General features: G+C 30.8%; 2 protein-coding genes and 1 pseudogene across 3 annotated transcripts in view; 1 reads left to right on the top strand and 2 right to left on the bottom strand.

The window, feature by feature from the left end:
- Window positions 1-6,995, bottom strand: part of LOC122269649 (uncharacterized) — a 31,303-nt gene extending 24,308 nt beyond the window's left edge. The window contains exons 1-3 of the mRNA XM_087157634.1: window positions 6,793-6,995; window positions 2,894-3,059; window positions 1,243-1,310 (exon numbers count right to left, since the gene is read on the bottom strand). Coding sequence (XP_087013760.1) covers window positions 1,243-1,310; window positions 2,894-3,059; window positions 6,793-6,825 — 267 coding nt within the window. The 5' untranslated portion in view covers window positions 6,826-6,995. The remainder of the gene's footprint in view (window positions 1-1,242; window positions 1,311-2,893; window positions 3,060-6,792) is intronic.
- Window positions 1-24,324, top strand: part of LOC107441659 (5' exonuclease Apollo) — a 69,184-nt gene that overhangs the window by 7,016 nt on the left and 37,844 nt on the right. The window contains exon 2 of the mRNA XM_071177761.2: window positions 19,010-19,119. Within this exon, the coding sequence (XP_071033862.2) occupies window positions 19,043-19,119 (77 nt within the window). The 5' untranslated portion in view covers window positions 19,010-19,042. The remainder of the gene's footprint in view (window positions 1-19,009; window positions 19,120-24,324) is intronic.
- On the bottom strand, window positions 8,279-10,564 carry LOC107441662 (L-asparaginase pseudogene; annotated as a pseudogene). The gene has a single exon (XR_015430884.1). The product of XR_015430884.1 is annotated as an L-asparaginase pseudogene (transcript).

Raw genomic sequence — 24,324 nt, 5'->3', positions numbered from 1 at the left:
CGGACGGACTGAGCTTCAGATCTTCGACCGAGGTTCTGTAACTGGAGACCGCTACTGCAATGAGGTAATCCTGCCCCATGTGCGTCTGTTCCGAGGGGCCATTGGACCAGACTTCATTTTTATAGATGACAATGCCCGGCCCCACCGTACTGCTAATGTTCAAGAGCTACTGGAAAGTAAAGATATCACACGAATGAATTGGCCAACTTACTCTCCAGATCTAAATCCCATAGAGCATTTGTGGGATGCATTAGGGAGACGTCTTGCGGCACGACAGTATCCTCCTGGTAACACCCATCAGCTGAAAGATGCGTTAAAGGAGGAATGGAGACGTTTACCCCAAGAACTCCTGGATAATCTGGTGCTTAGCATGGAGAGACGATGCCAAGAAACAATTACAGTAAGGGGAGGGCACACATACCACACCAGTGCACACAATTTTGCACACCACTGTATATCAGAAAAAAACAGCCTCAATTGGTTATCTAGGATAAACTCAATTCTCCTTCTCAAATCACCCACATTTCTCCCAAAAAGGAGGAAAACGTTCAGAGGAGAGAAAGAGATTTTTCAGGTATCATTTAATAACATAATAACATAACAGAACTTTTTGTCAAAACTTCTCAGGTATTAATTTTTCCAACTTCTTATTTTTGCTAAAATTACTGGAATTTAAAATCGTTAAGACATTAAAGTATGATTCTCAGTTAATTAATTGATACCTTAAGATTTGTGCCCAAATCAGGAAGGTAGCATCCTTTACATGAATGTTTGAGCCTTAATTAGATCGAAAGTTATTAAGGGGCTTTTTAATCCACTGTACTTAAAGTAACCTTTTTTAATGACAGTCTACAAAAAATCAAAATTCATAATGTTTAGCAGCTCTTTATTTTTAAAAGAAATATATATATTTCTTAAAATCCCTTAAACAAAAAAGAGGATGTTGCAGATCTTGGTCATAAAATCAGTCTTTCTTGCTTGTTTATTTTGAAAATTGAATATAAGCTGTATAAATTAAAGTTATATACGTTTAAAGCCCATCCAATATTAATTGAAACTAGATATCAAAACAATTGTTATTTGTTAGGCTAAAATGTATTAGTAGTTGTGATTTTAAATTTTTATAGAATTTATTTCTACGTGAGATATAAGAGTTTGAGCATTACTTTGAACTCTTTTGTCTACTTTTTTTTTTTTTTTTTTTTTTTTTTAAAGCAAGATGATATGTAGTTTAATAATTACCTCATTTAAAAGAATTTCTGTATTTCTTTCAATATAATCTGAAACATTTTTACTACCACTGACGTGAACTGTAAAGTAAAAGAAATATTAATAAGAACTCATTCAATGTTTTTAAGTACGCTTAACATTATATCAATGTTTCTTAGTGTTAAATAAGACTACATTCTTTGCAAATATTTGAAAGTTGTATTTTAAGTAGCATGCAAGTTAGAAATTGTTTCTGTTAAATTAAAAGGGATGGGGAAGTATATTGACAAGCGACCTTTTTTTCTTTATAGTTGTTTTTAAAATTAGGCACTTTAAAACATAGGTACTTTACAAGTTTCCAGAATTTCCACCAAATAACAGCTTATCAATCGGTTTTCGGTGATTGTGAGTGAATAGAGCAAGGACCCTTGCATAATATTAAAAAAAAAAACACTCTTGTATAACATTAAAAAAACGTTACTTAAATTGAAAATTTTCTATATTAAAGTGGTTTTTATATTTTTGAAATTGGATTTGAATTGAAAATTTGCCGGACTCTACTAAAGCAAATATTCTCGCTCTCTTACAATTCTTTCGCAGACGTAAGCAATAGTAGTCCGGTGACCATTGGACTAGTCAATATACCAAAGACTAGTCAGACAATATACTAGACACCAGAGACTAGTCAATATACCAAACCAATAACGATATAACTTGATTAAAGAACACTTCATTTGCTTCACAAATATGCAGATTGAAATAAACGTCAACATGCACTCAAAAATAAACGCCCATTTTCAAGACTTGTTAGACGTAAATGAAAAAAAAACCCAATTATGATTTGAATTATAAAACCTAAAGTTGCCAAAGAAAAATAGAAAATAAAGGTGAGAAACAAAAGTAGAAAAAACACAGACACAAAAAGGAGCGCATCAGAGTAAAATGTATTTCCACGAGCCATGGAGAGGTGGCGAGGAACTAATGTAATTAACAAGAAAATCAGCATTCATGTAAATGAATCAAGAGCATCAAAATGAGCTGATGTGATGGGGTGGGGTGTATGCCATATAAATTATTTCCACCCCAGTCACATTGGCTCATTTTGATGCTCTGGAATCTTGATTCATTTATATGAATGATAATTTCTTTGTTAACGACATTAGTTCTTCGTCACTACCTCTACAGGTTGCGTGGAAATGCATTTTACTCTGATTTGCCCCTCTCGGTCACAGTGGTTTTTCTTGTTCTGTTTTATTTTTAACTCTCCCTTTTCGTTTGACTCTCGGCTACTGCGGTTTCTCTAGTTTTGTTTCTCATCTTCATTTCCCCCTTTTTGTTGGCAATTTTAAGTTTTATACTTCAAATAACATTTGTCTCTTTGAGCGTATTCTATTTTTGAGCGATTGTAATATGTCGAATTTTATTTAAATCTGCATATTTTTGAAGTCAATGAAGTTTTTAAAGCAAGTTATATCTTAGAGCTTCAATTTCTTGAAATTATTTATTTAAATAATGATATAATCATTTCTACAATAAGAAAATAACTTCATAAATATTTCTTCAATGAATTACAAATAATGGTATAAAAATTCTTACAACTAGTATTAGTTTAGCAACATTCTTCTTTGTTTATAATATAAATTAATTCAATACACGATTTAGTAATAATACAAAATATACTTACTGCTTTTGGTTAAATCCAAAATGTAACCAGGATCAATCAAATGGTTTTCCATGTCTTTCAGAGCTTGTTGAACAAGCTTTGCTTCCTTTTCAGCTAAATTCCTTAAACTTCGCATTGTTAATAAGCACGAATCGGCTTTATTAATCTCATTTTCCTTTCTCCTTTTCTAAAATGGATTAAACGCTATAGTTATAATTGAGCCAAATAATATTTCGTTTTTCATAAATATTTAAATGTGATTTTGTTTCTGTTTTTATCGTATGTTAAATTAAATCCACTAAAAAACATGTTAAGTTTAGACTCCAAAACTCGAACATGTTAAGTTTAGCTAAAATTTTGCTACTTAATTATAGCTGTAAAATATTTTATGTCCCAAGCAGTGCTTAAAAACCTCTTATATTGTGCAATTTTTGTTGTTGTTTTTATTGTCACTTGGACAAACCAAGTTCTAGAGCCATTGGCCTCGCGAATTAGGCCAGGAATGTGCGCTTTTCGCTTGACAAGAGAAGACTGCAAGGGTCAAAGAACGTCTTGGCTCAGAACCCCACGAATGGATGGCAGGACCACTTTTTTAAGAGGCTACTTCCTTAATTTAAACGTAGATCTGAAGGGGAAGGAAATTTTCTCCAGATCCCAGTATCCACGGTACTGATCAGTAACCGACCACAGAACTATCGATTCCACAGATTTTGCAAGCACGTTTATTATGTGGCGTAACTACCACTACGGTTATTAAACATCAAGTCACTGGTATATAAAACATGTTAACATGATTCAATCTTGAGGTACCTTTTGATAGATGAAAGTTGGCATTGTCAATAACTCCGCCCCCACTTTGGTGACTTGCGGACGTGATCACGCCTATCTTGACAGAAACGCCCACTTCGATCTTGATCTGGTAACACCTACTTCGATGGATGGTCCACATTGAACAGCTAACCTGCTACTTGTGACTGCGACATTATCCACCTCCTCACGCTGTTGCTACTCAGTCTCGTCTCGATCATACACAACGTCAGCTGCATACACTCGACTGCTAAATGCAACACAGGAGCGACTACGACCGTGAAGTTAATACACCTCTCACATTCTACACTAAAAAAAACCCCCCAATGACCTTAATCCAGCTCTCCCGGTCTTTCACAAATACAGCAACTAGTGTTATCCGTTCATCGAATTCTATTCACGATAAAATTCCGGTGGGGGAGTATTGTGACGTAGCTACCACAACGATTATTAAACATCAATCCACTGGTATATAGACATGCTAACATGATTCAATCTTGAGGGATCTTTTGATAGATAAAGGTTGTCATTGTCAATAACTCCTCCCCCACACAATTACTTGTTCGCATACCTGCCAATTTTTAATCCCTTCCATTATCATTTTCCCCAGTGGTATTAAAATGGAATTAAAACTTCAATTTTAAGCAAACAAATACGTTTGCATTTGAAAAAACTTAAGTTGATGACCATGATAGTACCGCATATTAATATATGTGCTTAATTTTTGAAAGAATAGTGGTGATCAAAATCATTTGAAAATTAAGTTTATAAAAGAAAAATAGTATATATTTACTACCACTTTAAATATGAAAATAAAATCTTCCGGAAAATCCGGAAGAGTTGGCAGGTATGTGTTCGGATTCGAGGGTTGAACCCCGGCCCTTCCAGACAAGAGTCTGATTCTCTACCCACTGGCTACCCATTAGTGATGAATTTAGTATATTAATAAATTATACTTTTATTGTCCTTCAAGTCAAAGCTTTAGTTGAAATTTTTGAGATCAAGCTAATTAAAAAGTTATCAAAATTTCGATTGTAAGACTTTTCTTCACAGACAGACACGAAAGTTATTTAGACAATTACAAGGTGTCTGAGATATATACTTGATAGTTTTTCTTACATTTAAACCAATCTTTTATTGATAAATATTCCTTAAACATTATATGGGATGTTTTTTAATTCCTACTATTAGCTCACACTCTCCCAATATCTTGTTCAAATTTTCAATCGTTAATAAAATACTTTTTATTCATCCACTCAAGTTCAAATACATTTTTTTTTAAAACTTGTAGTGGATGACACTTGATGTGAATACAGTTTTTTTCAAATATTAATTCATTAATTAAATAGAGATGAGAGAAAAACGAAATGGAATTTTCTGATTGGTTAAGCGTTAGTCATTGTTTTAAATTTTATTATAAGCGATTCAGTTTTTCCCATGTTTTAAAAATTACATCAGTGACAGTTTCTAGCTTATAGCTCTATTTGAACAAAAAAATAGTTCATTGCGTATATTTAAATATTGATTTATTTTATATTCACTGTTTCAGATAAATTCAGTAAAGAACATTACGTGGTAGCACGTGTGGTCCACGTTACTTAATTTATACTTGTATAGTTATCTGATACCATGCACCTTTTTTTTTTATTTCTTACTATTAGTTCACACTCTCCCTATATATATTTATATATCTGGTTCAAATGTTCGTCAAATGGGCGTCTTATTCAGTCAATATTTTGATGGAACTAAATGAAAACGTGATAAATTAATGTCTGATATTTACAGGCTCCCGCTAGACGGCGTACTCGAGCGTTGCGATCGCGAATAGTTAATAAAATACTTTTTATTAACACTTTTTATTCCAGTTCAAACACATTTTTTAAAACTTGTAATGGATGACAGTTGATGTTAATACAGTTTTTTCAACAATTAATTCATGAATTAAATTAAATTAATTAAATTTAATATCTAATTTTAATTAATTTTTTAATTAATAATAATTAAATTTAATTAATTTAATGATAAATTTAATTAACTAAAATAAATTAAATTAAATTTATTGATTTTAGTTTTACATAGGAGAATTTTTTTAAATTATTTAATAAAAAGCTACTAAAATAAATTTTTTCTTTGTTCACCTGAGTAGGAAACTTGTTTAATAGCCTAATAATTATGCATATAAGAAAAAGGGAAAGAAATTATGTTAAGACTAAAATATGCTAAGACCAAAATATGTTAAGACTAAAAATATCAAATGTGATTAACGTTACACAGAAAGGACGAAGAATAAAACATCATATTTTCATTTTAAATTCAACTCCTCCTGTAACCATTAATGGGATTGTTTTTTTAAAATTTATTAAAAAAAACTTAATTAAGACAAGAAATGATGCATGGAAATTGGAAAGTGACTGATATTATAACTTTTATGCGACCAATTTTAAAATTATAAGCTATATTAAAATATGAATAAACTTTTCTTCTTATTATTACAAAATACTTAAAAATTACAATTTTTGAATTCATATCTAAAATATCTAAATAAATACTTATATGAAATTTGTTAATGGAAGGATGCTATTAAATATTAATGTTTATTTTTTGTTATGTTGCTCTTTGCATCATGGGAACGTGATAATAAATAACAAATGGAACTGTTTACACGTTTTAAATATATATTTGAATAAAACAGCCGATCTAAAATAAAAAAGTAATCTTAACCCAGTAATGTCAAACCACAAAAAGGGATTTATGTATGAATAGAAGCTTATATGAAAAAAGTATTGCTACATAGTTTTTTAGATGAAATTGATATTATCTGTTAGCTTAGCTACCATTTCGTTCTTGGGATAAAAAAAAACTCTGTGCATTGACTTCAGATTCAAAGATAAATATTTATGATAACAGTATATTGTGGGACAGAACTATCTTGTATCCGTAAAATAAGTTATAATGATGAAACACTTTTGTTACCACCACTTCTTCCTTTTACAGAGACGCTTAGTACAAATGCGTTAAGATAAGGTAACCTTCAAAAACCAAACATTTTATGAAAATCGGCCAAAATGAAAATAACACGAATTTTCGTTTAAGGTAAACAAATAAAATATTACCTTTTCAAGGCGAGAAAAGTTTTGGGAAGACATTTTTCTAATTACTGCTCAAATAAAGTAATTTTTTCTCTTCGAGTTCAGCAGAGCGTAATTAGATGCTAACCAACACAATAATCATATTAAAACTTAAAACGTTGTAACCATCTTTCTTTGTGATTTGAAATGAATGCCGCTATGATTAGGATTAGAAGATTTTTTGTTACGCTGTTTCCATAGCGACGAAGTTTGAATTCTTTCCACAAATCTATACCTATCTTTTCAAGATATTGAATTTAACTGCTCCTTTGACTCCATAGTAGTTTTTGACTTTGTGTTGTATTTTATTGGGGATTTTGTAAATTCCAATTATTTTCCAGGATTCTCCAGGAACTCCTCCGAATTGGGTATAATATAAAAAAAACACAACTACTTCCACTTAGTAGGAATAACATTTACCATGACGCAATGCTAAATTCTATGCCACTATCCACATAAATCAATTATTAATCAAAAATCGAATATCAATTACTTTTCTTTATAATGCAATAAAATCTGGCGAGCAGCTATTTAAACGATCAAACACTTCGTTTGTTTATTTGTGGCTTGAAGTTAGGCTCGCAGAAAATGTCGTTCATGGGTTTAATTTAGTAGGAATAACACAACCTGTGACGTAGGTTATAGTATACCCAATTGCCCTTTGAGTCTTATTCTTAGTGTCTTAGTGTATCAATGGGTCTTTTCTGCGGAACGGTCTCATGGAGCTAGCTCCAAATTTCTTCAACTTTAGAGAAGTTTATCGCATAACAACTTTAATCATTTAACACTTGATGTTTCAATTCATAATTTTTACGTAACGTCATTATTCGACATTACGTGACGATTTATTTCGAGCTAGTTACAATGCTCTAATTTTAAATGTTCTCTATGATATTATAAATTTCAATCGTTTCCTGCAGTAAATCGAAGAAGTCACACTATTACTAAATATAAATTAACATTGTGGGGGATTAATCTTAGACTCTGTCAACTTTCATCTATCAAAAGGTACCTCAAGTTAGAATCGAGTTAACATGTCTTATATACTAGTGATTTGGTATTTAATATTTGTAGTGGTAGTTTCGCCATAACATCAATAGAAATTTAGACTACTTTCCTAAAAGCTAAACTTATAAAATTTCAACTACAGAGCAATGTTTGAAAACAACACATGTTTAAATGGTTAATGTTTTAATGACCGCAACAAAAAATAATTTATAAATTTATTACCAAGTAGGATGCATTGACCATCGGCACCGACCACTGTAATTCCGACAAAAAACTCAAATTTTTATTAAAATATAAGTTTCAGTCGTTTAATTTTCTTATAATCTTTTAAATAAACCTGAATGTTTAATTTATTTATTTATTAGTTTTAATTTGTGTTTTTTAATTTGTAATTTTAAATGTTCTTTAATGTATAAAAAAACAAACAAAAATAAGCACATTACAAGGTGTTTTACTAGTTTTATAGAACACAAAATACCATTAAAACATATTGATAACTGTCTGATATATTTCATTAGTAAAATTTTATTGACAACTCAACTTCTTCAAACTGATAAATGAGTCTTTTGGAGGCTTATCATGACCATTAATTAAAACAAAAATCACAGCATAATTTTCCCTTACAAATTTTCGCAACGTATGAAATTTCAAAGAATAGCTTGATGAGGTAAATGCGTCGATGGTATTTTGGTAGAATTTAGTTTCAAATGCAAATATGTTTCTCTAACATTTCTTGAATTTTGTTACGTTTCAATAATTTAGCAATATCATAGCACGTATTTCCGTATAAATCCTGCACAGAGATATCAGTTGAATGCTGAAGCAAAAAACAAACTATATCCCCGAAGTTCATTTCTGTAGCATAATGTAAAGCTGATCTTTGCGTAGCGTCGAGTTCGTTTAAATCTGCTCCGGCCAGTCTCAGCGATATAAGTCGACGCAAGTTGTTTTCTTTGGCGGCGCTACATATAATTTCTCCCACTTTTGTATTTTTCAAATTTAAATAACCACCGGCTCTAATAACAAGTTTAATAATCTCATGGTGATCATTCTCGATTGCGCTGAGCAACGGAGTTCTATGTTCCCGATCTCTCATGTGCACACTAGCCCCATGTTGCAATAAGTATTCAACGATGGCAACATTGCCATTTTCACAAGCTATGTGCAAAGGAGTTCTATAATCATAATCACAAGCAGAGAGATAAGCACCACATTGCCGCATTATATCCAATTTCTCCAGATTGCCCTCAGACACAATATGGCATAAAATAGAGGGGTAGAGAGTGTCACGTAAATCATCCAATTCTTTTGATGAGGAAAGGCCTAGTGCTTTTACCACAGCCGTAACAACGTCCGAATCCTCGAGTTTCATTTCCTTGTGAACAGAGAGTTCTCCACGCAAATTAGTTCTCATTACATCGCATTTTGTTTGCATTGACCATTCAGTTTTGCTCAGGACATAACTTAGTTTCGTCAATGCCGCTTCAGGCGTCATATCTGAACCAGGGAGAACTCCTGCGTCAATTAATGCTCTTCCAGTTTCATAGGATGGATCCACTTGCCCTAAAGGACACTGAGTACAATTAACAATAATCACACCTCTTTTATGCGCAAGTTCCAGCTCATCCAAAATGTCTTTTCTTCTTGAAGGGCCATTTCCAGCACCATAAGTCTGTAGCACAACTCCTTCAATAGGTGGGTTTAAAAAAGCTCTGACTACTTCAATAGTAATGCTCGGGAAGAGTCTTAGCAGCCCGACATTACGATTTAACGTATGATGTACTTTGAACTTTTCAATAGTTGAGTGATAGAAAATATTCTTCCAATCTACTTGAATACCAATCCCTATGCTGGCAAGAGGAGATAAATTGGGTGAATTAAAGGCCTCAATTGAAGATGTGCTAACTTTGCTTGTTCTGTTTCCTCTGAAAAGTTTATTGTTGAAAAAGATTGTCACTTCAGGAATACAATAGTTACCAGCAATTATTAGAGAACCCAGGAAGTTATGGAGTCCATCACTTCTAGCTTCGTATAGAGGTATTTGAGAACCCGTAATAATAACTGTTTTTCCTAAGTTCTCCAACATAAAAGACAAAGCAGAAGCTGTATAAGCCATGGTGTCTGTTCCATGTAAAATAGTGAATCCATCAAAAACTTCATATGCTTCCTTGATAGCCATCGCTATTTTAATCCAATCATCTATGGTAACATTTGAAGAATCTAGCAAAGGATTATATTCTTGTATGGTGTAAACAACTCTAGAAGTATCACCAGTGTCTGGAAGTACCAGTATATTCTCTTTGTGGTACTTATCCCGATATTCATTTGCCTCATCCAAATCATAAAGTTGGGGGTATGCTTTAACTTTTTCTGCCATAACGCCTGCTTTAGGAACGTATATATTTTCTTCATTACGTACCATACCTATAGTTCCACCGGAATATATAACAAGAACTTTAGAGAACTTCTTTTTCAATTTTACTCTAGTGAAAGAATTTATTTTTTCCATTTGGTTACAATGAATAGTACTACTTAACTGGTTGTATAATTATCTTGAAGCAATTTCTTTCATTGGTTTTTATATCAAAGAACCGGTGGATATATTATTCATTTCTCCTCTATTTATATAATGCTGATTTATTTAAATGGATAATTTAACAGTCTTCATTTTATATGATCCAATTTGCTTCGTTTCGAATATAACTTAATTATAAATACACTCTAATTAGGAAAAGTTGCTTAATCTCAGCAAAATTTGATAAAAGGGTTAAACATAAACAGATTTTATTTTATGTTTCTAAAATGAAATTAATTACTGATTATTGCTGATGCAAACATGAAATTCGACAAAAATCTATAGGTTAAAATGGTATGTTTATGACCAGTCAGTTACTAAATGAGAAACAAAGATGTCTAAGGTGACGTCACTTCAGTTACGTATCCATTAGAAATCCATCAATAGTCAATAAGGCTAGAGATTGTGTTAACTTTTAACAGCATGCAGGACATACTGATTTTAGTTTTGTAAAAAATGGACTACTTTTCGCAAAAATTTTTGAAACACGTTACACATAAAAGTATAAAACTTTTTATTTTCATCGAAATTATGAACTTTGTGAAACGTTTCCTTTTCCTTTAATCTTAGTTTCCTTGCTTTTAATATCTTCAGTGCTTTCACCAGCCTCTTCCTTCAATATTTTGATACGTTTTTTCTGCAAAGGCAATTTGCTCAGCCATACCTGTAACAGCAAAAAAAAGTTACTTTAACCTAATTACGGATTTAATTTTAACTCTAGGAACAACACATTTACGAGAAAAGTCGTTATAAATTTGAATTTCAAATAAACGGATAAAGTCTTGTGTTAGCTGCTATTTTAGTTCTAAAAGACAAAAGCCTAATTATTTTATATTCAAATAATGTTTATATTTCTGGTAGCATATTATTGCGATACAAATTTGCTGACACTTCAGAAAATTACAAATAATTTGGTTGCGACTTTTTACAATTTTCAAAGCGGGATTTAAAAATCTCGTTGGCTCGTTGGACTCCACACTATAATAAAAGCTAAATGAGAAAAAAAACTGTGTTTTTTTTTGTTACTATTTAAATAAATAAAATAAAATTAAAATTCTGAGTTGTAAAACTAAATGCTAAATTCTGTCCAAAAAAAAAAAGAAGAAAAAAAAGCTAAATTCTGTTGAAATTTTAAATAAGGCAATTTGTTTTAGTCAAAAAATATATTTAAGATGTTTTATTGTGTTTATTTATAACATTAAAACTGAATTTTTAAATTTATTATAACATGGTTTTCCACAAAACCGTAGGTTTTATATAGCGATGAGCGACTCTTAAATGTTCTAATCCGTAGCCTCGTAGCTTGAATTTACCCCAGAAGAAAGGGATTCTTGGGGCTTGGATAAATTCTCTTTCATGGAAAACTTTTAAGTGGTATTTGCGCGTTATTAGGAGAGGAGAAACATGAAGTCGACTAAAGTTAACCCGATGGCAAGAAAATTCTATACGGTGTTGCATTTATGACTAGGGACATTCTGCACCAACATTGCTTTAACCTGAAATAGTATAAAAATCAGCCGGCCAGATGGCAAGTCGGTCAGTGTGCTTGAGTGCAAAGCCAATGGTTACTGGTTAGAATCCCACTCAGGACACGGATGTTTCTTTCTGTGTGTTGCCTTTTGCTGTGTGATGTGGCCCACCCTATGAGCGGGTCTGAGACAGTGTGGCGTAGTTAATGTTGCTCACTTCCGATATTTTGGTTTACAGGTGCCCATCGCATAACGATAAACGAGCAACAGTTCCGGCATTTCGGGGGCGAAGAACAAGATTTCAGTGCCTGACATTAAAAAAGAAAACTGTACGAATCAATCAACCATTGCCAAACTTTAGATCAGGTTCACTTCGATGTTTCCTTCATAGGCTATTTTAGCTGAAAAATGTATAATTTTATTTTATTGGACACAGCCAATTGGTATAATGAATGTGAGGTTTTTAATAATAAACTTTGTAGTTTTTTAGTTTTGATACCCAACCTGGAAGACAAAAAAAAATCTTTTGGACAAACATTAAGAAAAGATTCCTTTTCATGGAGAATGTTTTGTCCTTACTTAATATGAAGAAAATCACGAAAACTATCCATTGGGTGATGAAATCAAAATTTTGAAATTACCGTTTAGAGAATTCTAGCGCAAAGAGTTTTAATAAGTTTTTCATAAAACCATTCCTTCAAACCTTTGTCAGAAATTAAAAATGGTTCTGATAAATCCATCCTAATCTTAGGATATTCTATAAAGGCTTTTTTCTTAAACTACACATGCTCAGTAGAACATACTATTTGAGCTCTTAATGAAATTTTCTTTAAAAGATTTTCAAGAAAAAGTGTTAAACGAAAAAAATACGAAGAGAAAAGAAATCTGGAAAATTACCGTATTGAATGATAATGACATTTCTGGTAAAATACAACCCCGTAATTTTGGTAATAAAACCGAAATATATAGTATTTAAACCATTGATTTGGTAATTATCACTTGTATGGTAACAGTTTGGCGGAAATATTGATCTTTAAAATTATAGTTCTTATCACTACACATTTACTAAAAAATACGAGACTGAAAAGTAAATTCAACGAATAAATGGTTTTTATGCCATACTCTAAAGTGTCATGATAAAATAACCAATTATTACAACATTTATCAAATTGTATCACATAGTATAAAAACATCTTTTATTGTTAATTTTGTCAAAAACATTACGATACGTGTCGGTAAAAACTACCGAGCTATTTGGTGTTCTCATAGACCCAAAAAACACGGTAAATTTTACCACATTTTAGCAATTTTAACCATACTAATTTTTTCAGTGTCTAATTAATAATAAACTAATGAGCAAACCAGATATTCTTCATTTTCTTCTTGTGAAATCGGTGTAAAATCAGAAAGAAAACCCACGAATTCAGATGCAAACAGGGGAATCTTCTGCTGCAGAGCTAACCTTCGACTTGTTAGAACCTAAATTATTTATACACAAAAATATCCAATTTTAATGAAATACAAATCTGATTCAAACTAATAGAGTTTATTTAAAAAGTAACTACAGTCACGATAATATAACTTCTTTTTCACAACTTTTAAAAAGTAGTGATGATCTTTATTTGATTTTTATGTCTATCGATATCTCAACAATAACTAATGAAATAAATGGTACTTTAATTTAAAATTATAATCTGTAAATAGTTTTCCCACCAGTTTGATATATTTATTTATAATACATTTAAATGCATTTATCTCAAAATATATTTTCTATCTATTTAATAAATTTAGATATGTAATATAAGAAAATTTACTTATCTCTAAATATTTTGCCTATCCATTTAGAGATATTATATAAGAAAATATATTTATCTCTAAATATTTTTTCTATCTACTTAATATATTTAGATATATAATGTAAGAAAATTTATTTATCTCTAAATATTTTGTCTATCTATTTAGAGATAATATAAGAAAATATATTTATCTCTAAACATTTTTCGATCTATTTAATATATTTAGATATATGATATAAGTAAATTATATTTATCTCGAAACATTTTTTGAGATTATAACTCTTTAATGCATCTCTTTAATGCAATATTTAATGTTTTAATCTTAATTGTAATATTTTGAGATTATAAATCATTTTTGAGATTATAAAACTTTAATGTATCTCTTTAATGTTTTAATCTTAATTGCAATCTTTAATAAATAGTATTTAATTTTTAAAGACTTTTGTGAGCTAAAGATATAAACTTTTATATTTATATTTTCTTCGATGCAGTATCTGGTAAGCAAGAAAAAATGCTTGTTTTTGCAATTGTTTGAAATTTTATTTACAGCAAAACTTCTGTTTTCTTTCCTCCTTGAAAAACAAGTGTTTTCTGAAAAATTTTATGAGATATATTTTGGTAAATTGTTAAAATTACAAATTCCATTCATTGAAAAAATATTCATCTCTCATTTTGTTTATTTTATTTTATATTTTATAACAGCATTCTGAGTATACAACTATCAATGTTCAACCTCATAACTAGTAATTTCGAACCTAACTAAAAGGACAAGTAAACTCTTGGATCAAGCATTGGGATTAAATAGCCCTTATGGAGATTTTTTATGGAGATGGAAACCATAAAAACAACATGGAGAGAAAAATCACGAAAACCTGCCAGGGTTAGCCTGAAAGAGAGAAAGGGGATTCCAACCCATGATCCGTCTACCACTGAGAGTACGAGTAGGGGGCAGAATTCGTATCAAACAAACACAGCTAGGATTCGAACTTGTTTCACCTCCTTAGGAGTTATAGTTGTGATTTTTAATGGATTTTTCTCAGAAAGCCTCAGACTATATAAAAAAAATGATTTTCAATGAATTCCAATTAAAATATTTAAAAGAACTCTAAATTAAATTAATGAGTATACTTAATATGTAATGGAATAAATATTGATTAAAAAAATCATGTTTGTCAGTTGGGATTAATATGAAATTTCTGTTGTCTGTTAAGTATTTATTAATTGCTTATAAAGTATAACTATTTGTATAAAAATGTATTATATTTTTTATTATTTCCTCTTGTAACATGCGTTAATTTATACAGTCTAGTGCATTTATGTGCTTATACATTTTATGTGCTTATTTTTAAATCTTAAAAATTTCATTTTCATATTATTTCTATTAAACTTACATTGTTGTTAATATTTTTCCAACAAAGGAAAATTAATTTTTATGTAAGAAAATTAAAACGAACTTTGTCATTTGTAATTGTTACACAACAATGATATACAATTAAAGATAAACTTAATTGTTATTTCGAATACTTAATATTAAAGTGTCATTTAGACTTCAAATTTCAAGAACTCGATACTGAAAAAATAGTAAAAAAATGTAAGTAGTTCTATTTTAATTTTATTTTCAGTTGTTTTAATAATTTTGGACTTAAAGCCTTTTTACTCACAACATATTCTTAAAATAATTTAAATTTAACGGAAAAATACTAGAGTTAATAGTTTTTAACCTTTTATCAATTTTCATACAATATTTTTGTAAAACGCCAAATTTTAACGTTGCATACATATAGTGTATAGCTGACCTCAAATACATTATCTGATCAAAATGGTATACATTTTTTAAACTATACCACTGAAATTCATAAATTGAAAATTACTAAATTCATTTCTTTTTAGTACGATATAATAAAATATGACTTAAGTATTTCTCGAATTGTAAACTTTTATATCGATCATGAAAAAAAGAAACAAGCAAAAAAATACAGATTTTTGATTGCAAATTGACGATAAATTTCGCCAATTTTCAGTAACTATTGGCGATCCGGTTGAATCTTTATATTAATAAGGGATTTGAATTTCAAACATACAACATTTGTAGTTTTTGATTCAAATTGTCAACTTTCATTCTTATTCACAAACCTTGTGAATGGTAAAATATGATCGAAATACTTTCTAAATTAAAAGCAGTTATTTTTTTTATGTCGATAATCCTTAAGAAAAGCATAAGTTAAAGCATTTTAGGCCAAGTATAGTAATTTTTTTAAATGAGGAATTATTTTCATTGAAATATGCTTAAACTGCATTAATTGAAAAACAAAAAAAGTTTCATGCATGAAAAATAATACTTAATTTAAGAAATCAAATGGTGCGTATATGCGCCAATGGCTAATTTAATATGAACCATTAACTAGATCAATGGACCAATCATTTAGTTGTACACTATTTTTAACCCTTTTGTGGAAAATGGGTAAAAAAAAAAATATTGATTTTTAAACAGCAAGTGACATGGTCGTAACCAATTGTTTTTTTTTCCATTGGCGTAAAATTCCTATTGAAAAGACTTAAAACTAATAAAGGATTCAATTTAAACAAAACAAAACTTGGAATCTTTGATTCAAATTAACAGTTTTTATTCATATTTATTAAGTAGTGCCAGAATTGCAGATGCGAGCATTCAAAATGCTTCTAAGAGGATTTCATGGATTGGCACTTAGCATCTCTGATAATTTTGAGCATAAATTTTTATCTAAGATACTTCACAAAATGAAATTTTTTTTCTCTATATCGCCTAAGATTTAAGCTAAAGAAGAAAAATTTTCAGATTTTTGAAAGCTAAATAACGTAGTTAAAATGAATCTGTTGAAATATTACCACTGATAGTGAAATCATGTTTCTTAAACATGCATTAATTGCAGTTTCAGAGGTATATGTGAGAACTAATTTGAGAAACATGGCATAGTTTCAGGTATTCTTATTAGAGTTATAGCAAAAAAAAATATTTTTTGATATTTTTGTTACCATTTTTCATATCTACTTTGTTACCTAAAGTCTAATACTTAACGTCACTGCCACTTAACGTCAATTAGAGATAATAGACTAGATTATTTATCTCTAATTGACGTTAAATATCACCAATTTTCAGAAACCGTTGGCGAACTAACTCTGATTGAGTCTTTAAATTAATGAAGGATTTGAAATTCAACCATACAATATTCTAATCTTTAATTCAAACTGACAAATATTATTCTTATTCAAAAAAGCAGTGCTAGAAGTGCGTATTCAAAATGCTTACAAAAGAAACTCAGGAACTGGCACTTATCAAATTCATTGGATTTCTGTGTATTCTAAAATATGACTAAGATATTTTCCAAATTAAAAATAATTACTTTTTATATTGTCAACCTTTAAGAAAGGTATTATTTGAAAAAAATAATGATTTTTGAACATTAAGTGAAGTTGTCATAAAAATTTTTAACCATTGGTGAAAATTTACTTTTGAAATCAAACAATACAGCTTTTAGAATCTCTGATTCAAATTAACAATTTTTATTCATATTCATTCATTAAGCAGTGCTAAAAGGATTTCATGGTCTGGCACTTAACAACTTTGATGATTTTTAGCATAAATTTCTATCAAGATATTTCGTAAAATGAAAACAATTTTCGCTATATCGTCTAAATAATTTAAAGTAAAAAATTTTTTGCCGATTTTTGAACACTAAATAACTTAGTTAAAATGAATATGTTGTAATAATGCCATTGATAGAGAAATAAAGTTTCTTAACAACATGCGGCTATTGCAGTTTTAAAGGTATATGTAAGAAATAATTAGAGAAAAATTGCATAATTTCAGGTATTCGAGTCATTATTAGTTATTTCTGAGTAATTAGTGTTTCTGACATTTTTGTTACCAACTTTTGTAGCCACTTACAAGTCTAAAGTCTTGAAATAGATTAGATTATCGATTACTGAGCCTTAATTAGTTAAACCCTAATTCTAAATAAAATTGTTCTTTTTAAATGAATAATTTAACAATCGCCTTCTCGGAGCTTAAATACGGCTACTAATTGTTAGAATTGGAAAAAAAGGGGTTAATATTGTGACGAATTACTACTGTCAAGTAGAAAAATGGCATTTCTTTACGTAAATGCATAAAATATTAATCCACTCAGAGCTACATTTAGTGTGAGGCTTAAAGTACCATACAGATGTATTATTGATTACTGAAAACATCTCTTTAAATATTTCGTAATTAAATTTGTTGCCTTAAAAGAGAGACAGAAACTGCTTTGTTTAGATACTTTTATATTTAAGTTAATTTCAAAAAAAATAATTCATAGTTTATTCTAAAAGTAATGTATTTTATTTAGTAGTAGTTAAGGGATTGAATTAAATTTATAATTCTTAATTCCCACCACAAGTTAATTAAAAGAAAGGAGGATTCTTAACAGTAGCAGATTTTATTTAATAATCGTTGTTGAACAGCTAACCCAATTTAAGGTTTACGACGACTAATGTTCAGTTCCATAGCTTTGAATCCAATACGGAGGACAAGGGAACTTTTAGATCAAGTATTGGGAGAAATTTGCCTTCATTAGGGTTAACTTTTTGATGGAACTAACCAGCATTTGGTTACATGGAGAGGAAAACCTCCCACAGTTAGCTTGATGGCAAGAGGATATTTTACGTCACCCCTGGGATTTTGCCTTAGTGGATGACTTTTTTGTAGCACTAAACAGCATTTGCATTACATGTAGAGGAAAGGGCTCTAACCCATGATCCATCTACCACTGAAGATATTTTACGTCAGCACTGTGGTCGGTGCTAGTTGGAGGTAAAAATCGCATCAACCAGGATCGCCATGCTTCGAACCCGGTACACTTCCTTGGAAGGCAAACGCTCTATTCCCTGAGCCACCATGACAGTAATAGATTAACTTCTGGGAATACTAGTTTTTTTACTGATTTTTTATTAAATTTTACATTCGTCAAAATGACATGAATTCTTTTGCAGAAATATGGTGACTAGCGTCCTAAGGTATATTATTTTAAATTTAAAATTCAATAAATTGTAACATTAACAAATTATCAAATTTATTGATTTTCAGTGCATTGTTAAATATTTCTTAAATTGATTACAACCAAAAAACCAAATTTTTCCATGTAGCTAATTTTTAAGAAAGCTATGAGCTAAAAGAATTACCAGTTTTTGAACTCTAATTTATGTTGTTTCCAATTATCATTTACCCTGGGCAAAAAAAATTCCAAATGAATAGCCATTAAATAATGAAAGACATGAAGAGCTACAATGTAATATTTTCCAGTTTAATTGTAATTGACAATTTTTTTCACTTTCATTAGGAAGTGAAAGCAGTGTAAACGTGGGCAATACAAATGCTTCTATCAGGACCTCATGAATTGGTACTTAATTGGAATTATGATGTGGAAATCCGGCAACCACTTAGCACAAGGTAGATATTTTTATTAAAATTTAGTCTTACAACCGTTTTAGTGTTATTTATTATATCAATTATTTGCCTAATAAAAGCTATAGCTCGAGAGGAACTTTTACGTGGAAATATGATGATCAAAGTTTATTTGTGGAGATCAAAAAATATTACACAGATCATCAGCTGAAAGTTAAGTATTCTATATAAAGGGTTTGTTAGCAATCACAAAATGATTGGAATTTATATTCTCTTTTAGCACAAATCTCCAGTTAAGATTTGAGTGTTCCTGCTATTCAAAATAAGGTCGAAATTTTTATTAATGATACTTATCTTATGGCAGTAATATGAGAGTAAATTTTGCTTGTCGCGATCAGAAAACAATTAAAAATTGTAAAGTTATTTTGTTAAGATTAGCAGTTTAAAGTCAAGTGCTTTAACTAGATGGACTAGTGATAGATGATTAATTTCCTTTGGCGATATTATTGCTATAAATTCAGCTGGTAGAAGTCAGAAAATGAGTGGAATTTGTAACACCTAGTACAAAGTTCCAGTTAAAATTTGAGAATTTCAAGCTTCTCAGAAAAAAGTCAGAATTCTGATAGACGATAAGATATTTTCGGAGATAATATTGCTAGGAATTTTGCTTGTAGTGGTCATTAAACTATTGAAAATTATATTGTTATTCAGCACAGAGTCTAAGTTAAAATGTGAGCACTCTAGTTAAGCGAAAAATCCTCAAACTTTCAATAGCAAGATTATGCCCACACACTCATAAAAGCGAATTAATAAAGAGTTATAATACAAACAAAATGATGTATGATAGATACATTGACATAATGTTTTTTTAAAAAATTTTCACTTACTGATATTTTCTCTGTTTTAAACATTTTAAAATATTTGGAGCTTCTGTATCATTTCAAACTTAAAAATACTAAATCTATATTAAACAATATTTTTTTTTAACAAACAATGAAATAAACACTTATTTTCAGTCAAATGTTTTTAATCACTTCAAACATTAATTAAAACTATTCTTTATGGCACTCAATAATAAATTTTCAACAATTAACGAAATAAGACTTATTGTTTCCAAATTTTATAACAGTTAAAACTGAGACTCTTATTCTTATTGAAATAAACATATTTTCAATTGTTTCAAATATTTATTCTAAATTGCGCAGCGAAAAAATTTCAGTCATTAAGATGACAGATTTCATAAGAAAATGGTATCTTAAAATGATACTTGAAAGTATTGAAATCTTTACAAGAGGACAAGCGAATTGGACAACTAAATTCACAAGAGTCAAGCATGTAAGTACTGTTTCTTTCTCTATTAGTAAATGTACAATTATTACGTGAGTAATCTAGAAATTATTAGGTATGCATATTGCGCTCCGAATAAAAATTTGTTTCATGCATCATTTTTCAGTAAAAATGGAATATTTGTTTTAAACTATTCTTGTTACATAAATATCAGTTCATTTATAAATGTAACTTATTTGATTTAATCACCGAACTATTTTTTCATACAATTTAAACACCTAACTACTCCTTCTTTCTCTAATTATAAATCTATCTCTTCCAAACATATCGATTTTTTTTGTATGTAAGTAAACAAGTCTTTCAAATTAACTGATTAGAATTAACACCGAAAATATGTAAATTGTTGCATTACAGTGACTTATAATGAACTTAAAATAGGAAAGCTCAGCATTAAAAATACCTCTTGTTCAAACGCAGTGATTTATAATGAAAGTGGTAATAGATTTCAATGAGGGACCCTTCTTATTTTTGGCGATTTACAAATAAACGAATCTATATGTAAATAAATCAAGAACCAATCACACAAAGGTAAACAAAAGTTGAGGTAACCCGAAGGTGACGTCATTGAGAGCAAAGACAGCAAAGAATATCATGGTAACCAGAAATGGGATTTCAGCAAAACTGAACAAAAATTATCGCCAAACCAAGAGGCCCTCGATTCTGCACTAGAGCCATGGAATTAAAATAGATTTACACAAATTAAAATACGCGAATTTTGATTGAAAGATCTAAATGGTGTCCCATAAAGGTCTGGTTTCTTAGGACAAGCGCCTTATCTGGGCGTCAGCGGGACGTCAACGTCACGCTGACGCCAACAAAATACTGGTTTGTTAGCTCAAGGCCTGGTTTCTTAGAACTAACGCCTTATCTGGGCGTCAGCGGAAAGTTGACGTAGATCTGACGCAAAAAAATACTTTTTTGTTAGCTCAGCATGAGCAGTCGGTCCAACGCAGACACTATCTCTCATTGCGCATGCGTTAATAACGTAAACAAATATTTATTTTGAATTTGTATTGATTTTGTTATTGTCGACCAGTGTTTTAGAGAACAAATAATCACTTTGTCCAAGAAAAAACACATTATAGCTGAGCTAAATGAAGAGTGCTATGTTTAATGAAGAAGCTATGTTTAATGTCAAAATCAAAATCTTGGCTGATTTCAATGTGCTGTTGGATGTTGTCCGCCATTGCTTCTGTGGTTAACGTCACGTTGTAATCCAACTGCAGTTGAGTTGGACGGTAATTGTAGTTCAAGATGAGCGTACGATGACGTATACTATCAAACTCACAAATGGACCAATCAGAGGTTAGCGCTGATTTCCAGCTGACGGCGTCCTGTCCTAAGAAACCAGGCCTTAACATGGTCCAAAACACTAAACCGAACAACTTCAAATCGATGATGAATGAAATCCAGGGAAAATACATTATTATAAAATGGAAATATCAAAAATAAAACTGAGTTCAACTATATTTATTATTTGTAGTAGTACGCTATTTATGTAGTGCTAAAGGTACACAATAGGTTAAAGGCGAGAGTCTGGATATGTTCCTGAAAGCTATCCGAAGACATACTTTCACAATTTTTAAATTCAATCCTATACATAAGGGACAGAAGGTTGCTTTGTTCGCCAGACGATCTGTGTGCGAAGTAGAGCACTTTATAGCAGAAGAGTTTAACGACGATCGATACCGCGTGTCCTGGCACTTCCCAGGCTGATCAAAGTGGTCTCCCACCTGCTCACTGTCTGTTGCTCGGGGTGTTTGACTTGCTACTATAAAACGTGTCTTACAATCGGCCCACGTTGGACACTTTGAGTGCTTTTGAGTTATTACCGACCATGAGAGCACATTAAGTCTAAGTAGACGCGTGGCTTGGTTAGTCAACTTGAAACTTTCATCACTGATATCTATTTTACCATCGTCTATTTCGTCCAATGATTAGACAAATAAAATTGGCAGGTCCCGTTATCAGGAGGAACGAAAAACGCATCACAAATAAAATGTTAAAATAGACCAGCTGGCACACGAAGATTAAATCTAAGATGGAATGATGACTTATATAAAAACCAAGAACTGGAAATCGTTTTCGAGAAGATTGTCTTGTAAAAAGCTTATTGGGAAGATCCAAAGCTAGTCCTGGGTATGTTGAGCCATTAGGGAAGAAGACGTGTAAGTACTGATTTTAAAATCTATAATGCAATTTACACACGTAAACAATATATACACCGAAGAGTCATTACATTACGACCACCCTCCATCTATAACAATGGTCTTGCCCTGGTTTTCATGGTTTCTCGCCCAGGAACAATGTTTTCATGGGGCACATTAGGACCCATAATCGTCATAGAACAGCTTTACATACTTGAACATAGTTGCAGACCAGGTTCACCCATTCATGGCAACAGTTTTTCCTGCGGGGGAAGGTGTTTACCAACATGATAATGCACCATGTCATAAGGGTCGAATTGGTCCGCGGAACATTCCAGTGACTTTCAAGTCATGTCTTGGCCCCCAAATTCACTTGACCTTAATCCAATAGAGCATTTGTGGTCCTACTTGGAAAACCAAATTCGTGCTTCCACGCTACCCCCTCGCAATGTGAGGGAATTGCAGGACCAGTTGGTGAGCGTTTGGTACTAGATACCTCAGACTACCTATCAATACCTTGTGGAATCAATACCACGGCAGGTGCTACAGTTTTGAGGGCTAAAGGTGGTCCTACATTTTATTAGCAGGGTGGTCATAATGTAATGGCTCTTCGGTGTATATTTTTTATTTTAAGTTCATAATTACAATGTATGTATCATTTTTTTTAGGAAAAAATTTACTTTTACTTGAAAAAGCATTTTGGAAACTAGAATTTTTCAACATAATTATCAACATTAAACAGATATTTGTCACACGGGAAACCAAATTGTCTACAACCAGTACACAGAAAGATTCCGCCAGTGGAATTAGATACTGTTTAATATCGATATTATCTTCCATTTTAAACAATATCCTGCAAACTGGTTTTTGAAATTATTCACAAAATAATTTTATTGTGAATACATTATTATTATTCAAGAATTTTCTCATTCACCTTTACTACATAAACCATCATTGACAACAGAAGGCTGTAAACTCGTGCTACACGCACATGAAAATGCCATACACACTTTTTACCTTTCATCACTCATTACATAATAAACATAAATTTCTACATGTTGACGATAAATTTTAAGTGAGTTAACATTCTTAACTTTCAAACATGGTATAAAAAAAACTCACTACCCAGTCGGCGGAAAGGTAAACATCATTAAAATCGATTTGAGCAAACAAGAGAATGTAAAAATAAAGGGAAAATTTATTTAATTAGAACACGAAAAACGGTCTAGACAAATCGTAACTAAATTTAGGGCCAAAGTGAGACGTTTGTCTTTAAAAAACACAAATTGGAATTGAAAGTGGATGGAAGGCTAAAGAAAGCATACAAACTAAGTAAATATGGCACAAGAAGTTTGTGTGAGAAAAAGTTAGGTTTGGGAGCCAGGTGAAGGTTTAACAAAAATTCGGGTGCCATGGCCTAACAGTTTTTATCTGTTTCTTGATTTGTAAAACATACATGGTCGTAATAAATACTATGTTTGAGATTTCATTTAATTTGTTTCGGATTTTAAGCCGAAGGAAAAATAACACTTAATTTTCAATAAGTAGCAGATCAGAAAAAAATGTTTTAAATTAATGTGACAGGCATAACCATAATTTAAATCAGGATAAGTCACAGTATCATTTAAAAAATCATATCCAACAGTCAAATTTTCACAACATTTATAATAATTTTCTTTCTTATCTTATTATTCTTAAACCATTAAAATGGCATTTCTTAATGATCTTCGAAATATATTTATAGATAGGAGTGTAA

Source organism: Parasteatoda tepidariorum, chromosome 2, assembly GCF_982258835.1.
Source record: "Parasteatoda tepidariorum strain Cologne lab strain chromosome 2, Ptep-v5.0, whole genome shotgun sequence".
NCBI classification, from domain to species: Eukaryota; Metazoa; Arthropoda; class Arachnida; order Araneae; family Theridiidae; genus Parasteatoda; species Parasteatoda tepidariorum.
This window is presented reverse-complemented; position numbering and strand designations above follow the sequence as displayed.